Consider the following 12,787-nt stretch of genomic DNA (forward strand, 5'->3'; position numbering starts at 1 on the left):
CTGTTTTCCAGTGGTGAAGCATCGAGTCCCTGATAATTTAGTATAAAGCCCTGGTGGTCCAGTCATGTAATGTCCAGCACTGGATTATTATCCTTACCTTAACCCAGTGTCCTATAGTTCCAGGCCATGGCTACTTTGTGCAATGTCTTTTACCTTGCAAGGTCATAGAACTAAATCCATTTCCTGGTACAGTGCCCAGTCCCTGGTGGTCTAGTGGTGCATTGCCCAGCCCATGGTGGTTTAGTGGTGCAGTGCCCAGTCCCTGGTGGTCTAATGGTGAAGTGCCCAGTCCCTGGTGGTCTAGTAGTGCAGTCCCCGGTGGTCTAGTAGTGCAGTGTCAAGCCCATGGTCGTCTAGTGATGCAGTGCCCAGCCCATGGTGGTTTAATGGTGCAGTGCCCAGTCTCTGGTGGTCTAGTGGTGCAGCGCCCAGTCCCTGGTGGTCTAGTGGTGCAGTGCCAAGCCCATGGTGGTCTAGTGGTGCAATGCCAAGTCCCTGGTGGTATAGTAAGTGCAGTGTCCCGTCCCTGGTGATCTAGTGGTGCATTTCTCAGTGCCTCGTGGTCTAGTGGTGCAGCGCCCAGTCCCTGGAGGTCTAGTTGTGTACTGGCAAGTTTCTGGTGGTCTAGTGGTGCTGTGCCCGGGCCATGGTGGTCTAGTGGTGTAGTGCCTAGTCCCTGGTGGTCTAGTGGTGCAGTGCCCAGTTTCCCCTTGTGGTTAAGTGGTGCACTGCCCGGTCTCTGGTGGTAGAGTAGTGCAGTGCCCAGTCCCTGGAAGTCTAAGGGTGCAGTGCCCAGTCCCTGGTGGTCTAGTAGTGCAGTGTCCAGTCCCTGGTGGTCTAGTGGTGCATTTCCCAGTCCCTGGTGGTCTAGTAGTGCAGCACCCAGTCTCTGGAGGTCTGGGGGTGTACTGTCCAGTTTCTGGTGGTCTAGTGGTGCAGTGGCCAGTCTTTTGTGATCTAGTGGAGCAGTGCCCAGCCCATGGTGGTCTAGTGGTGCAGTGCCTCTTCCCTCATGGTCAACTGGTGCACTGCCCAGTCCCTGGTAGTAGAGTAGCGCAGTGCCTAGTCCCTGGTGGTCTAGAGGTGCAGTCTTCAGTCCCTGGTGGTCTAGTGGTGCAGTGTCCAGTCCCTGGTGGTCTAGTGGTGCAGTGCCGAGTCCCTGAAGGTCTAGTGGTGCACTGCTCAGTTTCTGGTGGTCTAGTGGTGCAGTGGCCAGCCTATGGTGGTCTAGTGGTGCAGAGTCAAGTCCCTGAAAGTCTAATTGTGCAGTACCCAGTCTCTGGTGTTCTAATGGTGCAGTGTCCAGTCCCTGGAGGTCTAGTGGTGCAGTGTCCAGTCCCTGGTGACCCGGTGGTAAGTTTTCCTTAGATTACTATGAGCCTAGTAATAAGTGACTTCAAAATGTTAAGGTTTCGAACAGGAGAAAGAAAATGCTCTCAAAGCATTATGTTAGGAAAAAAAAATATGAAAAACTATTTTTTGCGATTTTTTTTCACGCTAGTTAGCAACACAATAAAGTACACAGAAAGGTTTGGAGCTGTGTAAACTAAAGACGACACATTTTTTGTAACTATGTAGAAAAACTGGATGTTTTACAACAACCAGAGGAACGGACCCGCCGCGTCCGGACGAACCACATTCCACCAGCCCACCTGAAACTCCACAGCACAAAGCAGGAGGAGCCGATCATGTGTATGATAAAGGCCCTCATCAAATAAAGCTTACAGGTCACCCACAACTCAGGCTCTAAAAGAAGGGGACGGGCAGGTGACCGATACATGTCTAAGGATAGGGCGAGTAGTGCCGCCATATGGTGCTCTGCTCAGTGCCTCATACGGAAGATATAGGAAATGTGGGAAAAATCATGGGAAAACTGTGACTGAACATATAGTGCACTATTACTACCGCGTGCGTATGCTCACCATGCGGTAGAGCGCAGCATTCATATATACGTCACAGGACGGTGGTATTTCGAGAACAAGAATTTGTGCGCGGTTTTATACAAAATTGCAATTTATGCAATTTTGAGATATATATATATATATAATAAAGAAAAAGAAGGAACAGCACTACACTGATACTTATCTTCGGGTGCAAGGCCCCAGGCAACCAGTCCAATTGATTGCACCAGATTCACAAAAGAGGCAGCACTCCATAGTAAGGTGAAAACATGTGGTTGGTTTAATCGACCCACCTTGCCGGGCGACGTTTCAGCTCTATCTGAGCCTTTCTCAAGCAGTGAGTAACCATACCTGCTACCTATTTATACGTGTTTCAACAAGTGTTACATTGCTTCCAATTATGTTTGGTATATAAAAATTATCCATAAAACATTCACATTACAAATCATCTACCGGTGTACATTGCCTCTGTATAAAGTGCCTTGTGCTCTGTGCATATGTGCAAAGAAAGAAAATAACTTTCAACTCTCAACCGCTCCCTAAACTATATTACTGTAACTATCTATAATATTAAAGATAAATGATCCCCCATCAATCATCATTATATTTACATAATGCCAATATTACTGGCCACTCACCCACAGCTCATGGCAGGCTCATGGAGGACATAGTATCCAGAAATCAGCGTCTTCCGCTGTCCAATGCGATTATTTGTGTATTCAACAATTTTAAGCCATTTTTTGGTAACATGAATGAAAATTCAGTGTTCAATTACACACCTGAGGATGGGGAGCGCATACTCAGTGGCGTCATGGGAGATCCTGCTTTCCTTAAAACACCGTCTATTAATGAGATGAAAAAAAAAAAGATATGAAAGTGAATCGAGACGTTTAATTACCTTACAACTTCATCTAGCAACACTGGGACAGTACCATAAGGAACGTAAAATTCCAAGGGGACTGAGGTCTAATATTAGACCAAATCTTTTTCTAGATAACCCGACTTTATCTCCCATAGAGAATGTAGGTGGAATGGAGGACGCAAAAGGAGAGGAGGCAAACGTCACCATAGGAAACAAAAAGAAAATGGAGAAAAACAAACCACAACAACTAACACAGAGACAACCGAACCTCAGGAAACGGGAACAGAACTTGTAGTGAACATTTCGTGCAAGGAATTGACAGTAAACCAGGTATCAGTATTAAGCAAAGGACTGTCACTCAGTCCATGTTCACACATGGATTGGTTTGAATTGCAAGTGGTCTTAGCACGCTTCTTTAGAACAATAAGATTGAAGGAATGGTTTTCTAAGAAGGAGATTATCACCAGGAATAGGATAAGTGAATTTGATATGGAAGATTAAGAACTAAAAAATAATAATTTTTTTTTTTTTTGCCAAAAAATTACTGATGGAAATACACCCTCTTAAAGAAACAGGCTCTTATTTTAAAGTGATGTTTTTAGCTACACAATAAAAAAAAAAAAAAAAAAGTTTAAAAATGAGGTGGTAATCTGCAGCAAGAAAATGCGGAAAAAAAAAAATAAGCGCAAAATTAAAGCGTTCAGGATTTCTACTTTTCTTCATCAGCAAATTTAGAGACGAGAGTCTTAAAGGAGATGAAAATGGCGCATTTTTTATTTTTTATTTTTCTTTTACGACTTCTTCCCCAATGCAAAATACAATAAAGCTATAGAGTTATGTTTTTATAGGAGGGGCTTTAAAAAAAAAAAAAAAACCTGAAAAAAAAAAAAGCGCTACCAAAATAGTTGTGTTCAGACTTTTATTGATCCTCTTCAGGTTTTGAAAAACACCCGATGATAAAAAAAAATAAAATGTGAGCGTCAGTTGTTTTTTTTTTTTTAAACGGATCTAAAAAAAAAATGCTAAAAAATAAAAAAAAAAATATTAAGAAAAAATTCTGAAAAAAATACTATTTTTCTCCAAGTATAAGAAAAAGTTTTGCCACTTTTTGAAAACTTTCGTCCCAAAAAAAAAAGTTCTTTTTTTTTTTCCATACTTGGAAAAATCAGATGTGTGAATGAGGCCCGAAACATTGACGGCGACTAGGATACCCAAATTTTAATATGTCGCACCTATACTTTTTTTTTTTTTAAGGCGGTCTGTGATTGGCTGGAGATGATGGGCGGAGCCGGCAGCGGTGGGTGGGGCGGTGCACACCTGCAGGACATTTCCCATGCGGTGGAGTTAGGACTTCAGCTGCTGGTCTGGATACAGGTTTCCTGCGACTGCTCATGAGTTATGGGGGTCTGGAGGTGTTTGCTTGTTTTTGGGGTCGCCCTGTTGCAGAATGATTTGGGTAAGTGACTTTTATGGATTTCTTCAGTACCTGATATCATTATGTACATACAGATGTAGCAGAGCTGAGCTTTGGAACTTTGGAACGGAATGTCGGAATTCTCGGGATTTCCTACATAAGGAAACCTTCTGGGATCTGGCTGTAGCTTTAAATCACACGATCGGCTCTGCTACATTTGTGCGTAAGTCCACGAAGATGGATGATCATCAAGCGGACCACTAAGGGTGGGGGCTGTGCATCAATATTAATATTGGGGCTACTTTCGATGTCGCATGGGGCAAGTGAATGGAATCTGGAAGAGTTGCTAAAAAAAAATAAAATAAATGACATATATTTATTATTATTATATATTTTATTTTTGTTTCACATCAGTTCCGTAATCTGTTTCACAATCTCTGCTGCCTGTGAGTGAACGGTAACATTTTTGCTTTTGCTTATGCTAAAACCTGACTATGTCCAAACTGCTGAAAATGATACACTGTAACGATCCCTGCACTTGTGTCAGCTGGACTAGATCGACATTTTTTTTTTTTTTAAATGTATTTTCTTATTTAGTTTTTATTTCTATTCCCCTTCCTGCTCCACTCCAAAAATGGCTAGATTATCTACACACCTTCTGGAGTGCAACTCTTACAGAAATCCGTGTAGATGGTGAAATTTAGGAGAAATGTGAGGGCAACTGTTGAAAAAGTTGCAAATTTTAGTGTTTGTTTTTTTTTTTTCTTGTAAAAATGGCAAATGAAATTATCATTGAGGATCCCAGTTGGAGGTTTTATGTGCAGATCGGAGACTAAGTGAGATGCAATACTATGTGCTACCTGTGGACAGGTGTGGCGCTGTTTTTGGAGGAAAAGAGTCTTATTTTTCTAAATCCTGGACAAGCCTTCAGTTTACACCTATTTTTCTTCTGAAAACTGTTTGGAGAGGGGAGGTCGAGGTGGATGATGTTGGAGTTGGTCTTACAGCCATAAAATAACTGGGGGTGTGGTGACCCCCGATCTAACGTTTGTAAGAAGAAATGATCCCGCAGGACGGACTTGGTAGAATTCTTTAGGTTTCTCATAGTTTTGATTTGGAATCTGAAACTGATTGGGCAAACTATTTATAATTGTTCTTCTTTCTAGCACACGCCGTGGCGCCTTTATTGTGCCGCTCCAGTGTCTGCAACATCAATCCAACCCAGAATACTGTCACCTTAGAGAGACCCTACTGCTTCTATATAAGTACCACGCTGAACATGGTCGCCTTATACGTAGTGAAGGACTGTAAGTGCAACAATGAAACTGCCTTCTATTCTGTGTATGGAAATGTCCGTATCCAGGAACCAAGCGGGACGGTATATACTGATAACTGGTTATATGGTGTCAGAACTAACTCTAACATCACCATATGCTATAATACTGCCCCCTATGTACAAGAATATAACTACTATAATACTGCTCCTATGTACAAGAATATAACTACTATAATACTGCCCCTATGTACAAGAATATAACTACTATAATACTGCTCCTATGTACAAGAATATAACTACTATAATACTGCCCCTATGTACAAGAATATAACTACTATAATACTGCTCCTATGTACAAGAATATAACTACTATAATACTGCCCCTATGTACAAGAATATAACTACTATAATACTGCTCCTATGTACAGGAATATAACTACTATAATACTGCTCCTATGTACAAGGATATAACTACTATAATACTGCCCCTATGTACAAGAATATAACTACTATAATACTGCCCCCTATATACAAGAATATAACTACTATAATACTGCCCCTATGTACAAGGATATAACTACTATAATACTGCCCCTATGTATAAGAATATAACTACTATAATACTGCTCCTATGTACAAGACTATAACTACTATAATACTGCTCCTATGTACAAGAATATAACTACTATAATACTGCTCCTATGTACAAGAATATAACTACTATAATACTGCCCCTATGTACAAGAATATAACTACTATAATACTGCCCCTATGTACAAGAATATAACTACTATAATACTGCCCCTATGTACAAGAATATAACTAGTATAATACTGCCCCTATGTACAAGAATATAACTAGTATAATACTGCCCCTATGTACAAGAATATAACTAGTATAATACTGCCCCTATGTACAAGAATATAACTACTATAATACTGCCCCTATGTACAAGAATATAACTACTATAATACTGCCCCTATGTACAAGAATATAACTAGTATAATACTGCCCCTATGTACAAGAATATAACTAGTATAATACTGCTCCTATATACAAGAATATAACTACTATAATACTGCCTCCTATGTACAAGAATATAACTACTATAATACTGCCCCTATGTACAAGAATATAACTACTATAATACTGCCCCTATGTACAAGAATATAACTAGTATAATACTGCCCCTATGTACAAGAATATAACTAGTATAATACTGCCCCTATGTACAAGAATATAACTACTATAATACTGCCCCTATGTACAAGAATATAACTACTATAATACTGCCCCTATGTACAAGAATATAACTAGTATAATACTGCCCCTATGTACAAGAATATAACTAGTATAATACTGCTCCTATATACAAGAATATAACTACTATAATACTGCCTCCTATGTACAAGAATATAACTACTATAATACTGCCCCTATGTACAAGAATATAACTACTATAATACTGCCCCTATGTACAAGAATATAACTACTATAATACTGCTCCTATGTACAAGAATATAACTACTATAATACTGCCCCTATGTACAAATATATAACTACTATAATACTGCTCCTATGTACAAGAATATAACTAGTATAATACTGCCCCTATGTACAAGAATATAACTAGTATGTTGCGTTTTTTCCTTTAAGCTGCTGTGAGCCAGCAACTAGCGTTGACCAGTACCTACTATACGACGGATAAGGGAAGTACAGGACCGTATGTAGCGGATACTATTGCTAATCCCGACTGCTCTGAGAACCCCACCACCGCTGATGTAGAAAAATACGTGTACCGCGTGGGAAGTAATGTGAACTGCTTCAATAGCGCGTACTGCAATGGACCTCTGGACAACAACACTGTTTATAGGTATTCACTTATTCAAGCATATGAGCAAATGGGGCCAAGTTGCAGTACCAAACACAACCTGCTTACAAGGGTGGCGCTGTTACAGATATATATATATTTTTTTCTTTTCAGGTTTAAGTATGCATTTTACGATGCAAATAATGCATTGCTGCACGAGTCAGATTGGTCGGCTCCAATCACCACTAAACAAGGTAAGGATTAAGATCACGGGGTGTGCGGTAATGGCGGATCACTATGATCAATGTGATCTTTGATCTCCGACTAGATCTGATACTGATAAATCCCGAGTCAATCGTGTGGCCTTCTCCAATCATTGAGAGGGTTTCGTGCAAAAAAGAACTCGTGTAAAAGTTCCCTCGTATGATTGTAGTATTGTTTGACCTACGTCAGCCGCTTACACCAGGCGACAATCGGGGGAGAAAGATCATTTGTACACTTGATCGGTGATCATTACCCCATGGATGGAAATTAATAAACCTTTGTTCTACCGTTAACTCTTTCCAGTTGGCAATTGCCTTCTGTGATCTGCTCTAATCGGAGAAATTTCCCTACACTGCCTCCGCAGGACAAGTGAGGTATTACACAGTTCGGATGGAATCCACTGAGCTGGACCTAAACACGCCGCGACCTCCAGATTGAGGGAATTCCTTTTTTAGCCATCATGGAAAGCTGCTACAAAAAGGCTCTGTCACCAAATGGTATTGGTTAACGTTTTTTTTGTATTTTATTTCAGGAGTATCTTCAACCAACATAGACACCTGGCCTGGTAGAAGAAGCGGTGGGATGATTGTCATAACCTCCATTCTTAGCGTGTTGACCTTCTTCGTCTTGGCAGGTCTGGTGGCCGCGATAATTACATATTTCATGTGAGTATATGGCTGGATTTGAAATCATGGGTTGCCCAAGATGAACAATTGGTGGGTGGATTCTTGTACAATTTCCATAACTAGACAAAGCGGCTGAATTTCCCAATTGTCTCGTGTCCATTCCCGGAAGTGTTGGATAGAAAGGTCAACGGAGATGCTCCTTAAGCCAAAGGCTGTCATGTTTATGGTCGTCCTTACACAATTTATTCTTAGTCTCGGGTTTAATCCTTTATTGAAGACTACTTGTCTAACATCGACATACTGTGGCCGTAGTAATCAGATTTTTGTAGAAAGACGTTTAGGTGGAGAACCAACTAAGGTGACCTCAGAATTGGGTCACTCAACTGAGTTCTGATTCTTTGTGGTACAAATATAGGAGATTGCCATGCAACATGTCAGTGAATACTTCACAAATCTGATTTCTAAGGCCAAAGTAGTCTGAGTATGCCGACCCCCCTACTGAGTGATGACCTCCTATACTTGTACTGGACATATTTGGGTCACCTGAAGAAAGCTTGGACTTTGTCTTGGTTGGTTCTCCCACCTAAACTTCTTTCTACAAAAATCTGATTACTATGGCCGCAGTGTGGAATTGCATTTTTGTTGATTAGATGGAGACATCAAAGTTCGAGCTCTCTCCAGTGACCTAAATCTGTGCGGTAGGAGTATAGGTGGTCGTCATGTAGCAGGCATCGGCCTACACATAGACTACTTTGACCTTAGTAATCAGATTTATGTAGGCTGATGCCTGCTACATGATGACCTCCTATACTTCTACGGATTTAGGTCACTGGAGAGAGCTCGGACTTTGAGGTCTCCAACTAATCTACAAAAATTTGATTATATACTCCGGCCATAATAATCAGATTCTTGTACAGAGAAGTTTAGGTGGAGAACCAACCAAGACAAAGTCCAAGCTTTCTTCAGGTGACCTAAATCTGTCCAGTAGAAGTATAGGAGGTCATCATCATGCAGTAGGTGTCAGCATACACAGACAACTTTGGCCTTAGTAATCAGATTTGTGTAGTATATACTGAGAAATGCTCCTATATTTGTATCTCACGGATTTAGGTGGCTGAAGCCACCTACGATTTTGAGGTCTCCTTAGTTGGTTCTCCACCTAAAACTTCTTTTGACAAAAATCTGATTTACTATGGCCACTGTATGTAGATGTTAACCAAGCAGTCTTCAATAATTGTCTACATACGGCGGCTGTAGTAATCAGATTCTTGTAGAAAGAAATTCTAGATGGAGCATCAACTTGGCAGATCTCAATATCAAAGCTCCAGTGGCCTCATGTGTGGTGCAAATATAGGAGACTGTCATACATTTGTAAGTAGACACTAAAAAAAATCTAAGTAGCCTGTGTCTATAGACACCCACTATGACGTCTATCTGTACCGCAAAGGTTTTCGTCGATGAATTAAGGTCTACTTACGGTAGTTGGTTCTCCACCTAAACGTTTCTCCAAAAACCTGATTACTAAGGCTATAGTAGTTGTCCTTTTCTTCTGAGACATGCCGCATGACCACTTCCTACGAAATAACTTACAAATTTCGACCATGTTTTGCCCGTCTCCTCCTGTCATTAATCAGATTTCTCCATAAAAATGCAGGAGGAACCAATAAAGATAATTTCATCTTGCTCATTAAGTATCTATTCTTCTTCCAAACAGGTCTCCGACAAAAGAACTGGAGCCTACAAGACATGAAAGCCGGATGGGTCATGTAGTGCCGCAGAGTCTGGAAGGAGGAGCTGCTGCTGTCGCCGCCGAGGGCGGTGAACGCTACTCTACCACCAACCTGCAATCCTGAAGAAGCTCTGCAAAAATCCAGCGCAAATAGCTGATGAGCCGAGTTTATGAAGTCATGAATTAATGCCGACCATCAGATTTCTAGTTGGCGGGAGGGGGGTGGAGAACGCTGATTACTGGGGTTTCGTTGTATCCGGTGACTGATGTGGCTCTCGTAATGGTCTACTGAAAACGAAAAGGGGTTGTCTGAGATTTTAATATTGATGACTTACGCGTATCAATATTAAATGGGTAGGGGTCCGACTTCACTGATTAACAGGGCTGCGACAATCCGTTGAGCACTATGGTCTCCATTATTTACACTGCTCCATACATCTCATAGTGGCGGCACTGGGTATTGCAACGTTATCCAATTCAATTGAGCGGACGCATCTATGGGCCCATGGTCTGTGCCTGGTGTTTGTGCCATGACTTGGTCTGAGCTGCAGTACCACAAACTACCTCTAGGCATGTTTGGCGCTGTTTCTGGCCAAATTTGTCTTTTTTTTTTGGTATTGAACAATCCCTTTTAAATGTTACATTTTCAAAAATGGAGGTCTTGCTACAAGTACGAGGCTGCTGATGTTTTCAGTACAGATTATATCCCCCTTTTTTTTGCCTCGTAGGACCACATTTTCATGCTAATATTGTTTTTTTATGGTATAGATTCAGATAATTCCAGACCAAGGGTTACCGCCAGTATCTCCCCCCTCCTCTCAAGATGGGTTATCTGTCATGGCCGCCCCTTTCTTTACACAACGCCCCACTAATCTTGAGACCTGAGATCCCTGACTTCTTGTACTTGCCTGCTGCCCCCGTGTGCTGTTATAGTCAAACTTTAAAGACTTCGTAAAGTTGGAAAAGTATTAGAGGCTTCTGTGGCCAAAGTTGTTTTTAAGGAAATTGTTGAAGTGTAACTTTTTTTTTTTTTCTTTTTTTCTAAATAAAATATTTTGTGTAAGTGACCAGTCTTGGATGTAACTGAAAAAGAGAGGGGGAAAAAAAATCCAGAGTGTGTATGTATGTATGTATGTATGTGTGTGTGTATATATATATATACACACACACACACACACACACACACACACACACACACACACACACACACACACACACACACACACACACACACACACACACACACACACACACACACACACACACACATATATATAAATATCATACTGCTCAAAAAAAAACCTAGGTTGTTAGATGACCTACTGCATAGGGCACGATGGGTGATCTGACGAATGGATGATATCCGGAGTATCACATCGTATGTACAAAAAGCAAAGTCTGGTCTTGTCATTATTTTCTTTGGCTTTTAAAGGGTCTGTAAAGAGAAATTGATGAGATTTGGGGTATACAACCTTCTCTGCAGGCCTGTGTCCATGGTAACAGACTACAAATGCTGTGTAGTCAGGTGTTTGTTTTTTTTTTTTTTCTGTGTGTGGGGAGCTTAATTCTGAAGGTTAAAAAAAACAACAGACTGTTAGGCTACTTTCAGACATAGCGCATTTTTGAGCGCTATTTTGCGGGCGCTTTTCAAAAATGCGCAATGTCATTTTCGTCTGCCGGCAAAGTGAATGAGAAATTCACTTTGCCGTTCAGACACACCGCAAAAAAACGCGGCGCTTTTGTCTGCAAACACGCCGGCGTAAAAAGAATTGACATGTCAATTCTTTACGCAGCGGCGTGTCTGCGTATCCCCCTAGGGCCCCATATTAACGTGCACACACAGCGCCTTTGTCCTGGGTGTCGGCGTCTTTGTACGGAGGGGTTGACACCCAGGACCGGACGTGACGTCGGACAGGAAGAGGGAAGCCCCCGCCCCCCAGTGAAGCAGCATGGAGTGTGAGTGTGTGTGTGTGTGTGTGTGTGTGGCGACGCTGCAGCGATAGCGACAACGATGCCGATCGCTGCAGCGTCGCTGTTTGATCGCTGGAGAGCTGTCATACAGACCGCTCTCCAGCGACCAAGGATGCCGAGGCCCCCGGGTAACCAGAGTAAACATCGGGTTACTAAGCGCAGGGCCGCGCTTAGTAACCCGATGTTTACCCTGGTTACCAGCGTAAAAGTAAAAAAAACAAAACAGTACATGCTCACCTGCGCGTCCCCCAGCGTCTGCTTCCTGACACTGACTGAGCTCCGGCCTTAACAGCACAGCGGTGACGTCACCGCTCTGCTTTCACTTTCACTTTAGGGCCGGCGCTCAGTCACTTTGATACGTGGCACTTTGATACGTGGCACGTGGCACTGAAATATGTGGCACTGAAATATGTGGCACTGAAATATGTGGCACGTGGCACTTTGATACGTGGCACGTGGCACTTAAATACGTGGCACTTTGATACGTGGCACTTTGATACGTGGCACGTGTCACTTAAATACGTGGCACGTGGCACTTTGATACGTGGCACTTTGATACGTGGCACGTGTCACTTAAATACGTGGCACTTTGATACGTGGCACTTTGATACGTGGCACGTGTCACTTAAATACGTGGCACGTGGCACTTTGATACGTGGCACTTTGATACGTGGCACGTGTCACTTAAATACGTGGCACTTTGATACGTGGCACTTAGATACGTGGCACTGAAATATGTGGCACGTGGCACTTTGATACGTGGCACTTTGATACGTGGCACTGAAATACGTGGCACTGAAATACGTGGCACTGAAATACGTGGCACTGAAATACGTGGCACTGAAATACGTGGCACTGAAATACGTGGCACTTAGGCTATGTTTACATTTGCGTTGTGCGCCGCATGCGTCCTTTTTTTGATTGATTTTGGACG

General features: G+C 42.0%; 2 protein-coding genes across 2 annotated transcripts in view; one reads left to right on the top strand and one right to left on the bottom strand.

The window, feature by feature from the left end:
* Positions 1–2,237, bottom strand: part of KIAA0930 (KIAA0930 ortholog) — a 44,123-nt gene extending 41,886 nt beyond the window's left edge. Inside the window, exon 1 of the mRNA XM_077266626.1 lies at positions 2,195–2,237. The gene's annotated coding sequence lies outside the window, so the exon portion shown is untranslated. The remainder of the gene's footprint in view (positions 1–2,194) is intronic.
* Positions 2,238–4,042: 1,805 nt separating this feature from the next.
* Positions 4,043–10,949, top strand: UPK3A (uroplakin 3A). Its single transcript, XM_077266628.1, has 6 exons — positions 4,043–4,219; positions 5,344–5,484; positions 7,110–7,326; positions 7,438–7,517; positions 8,060–8,192; positions 9,868–10,949. Exons 1-6 carry the CDS (start codon positions 4,162–4,164, stop codon positions 10,004–10,006), a joined length of 768 nt encoding a protein of 255 aa, XP_077122743.1. The 5' UTR covers positions 4,043–4,161; the 3' UTR covers positions 10,007–10,949.
* Positions 10,950–12,787: the final 1,838 nt, after the last annotated feature.

Source organism: Ranitomeya variabilis, chromosome 5 (genome assembly GCF_051348905.1).
Source record: "Ranitomeya variabilis isolate aRanVar5 chromosome 5, aRanVar5.hap1, whole genome shotgun sequence".
NCBI lineage: Eukaryota > Metazoa > Chordata > Amphibia > Anura > Dendrobatidae > Ranitomeya > Ranitomeya variabilis.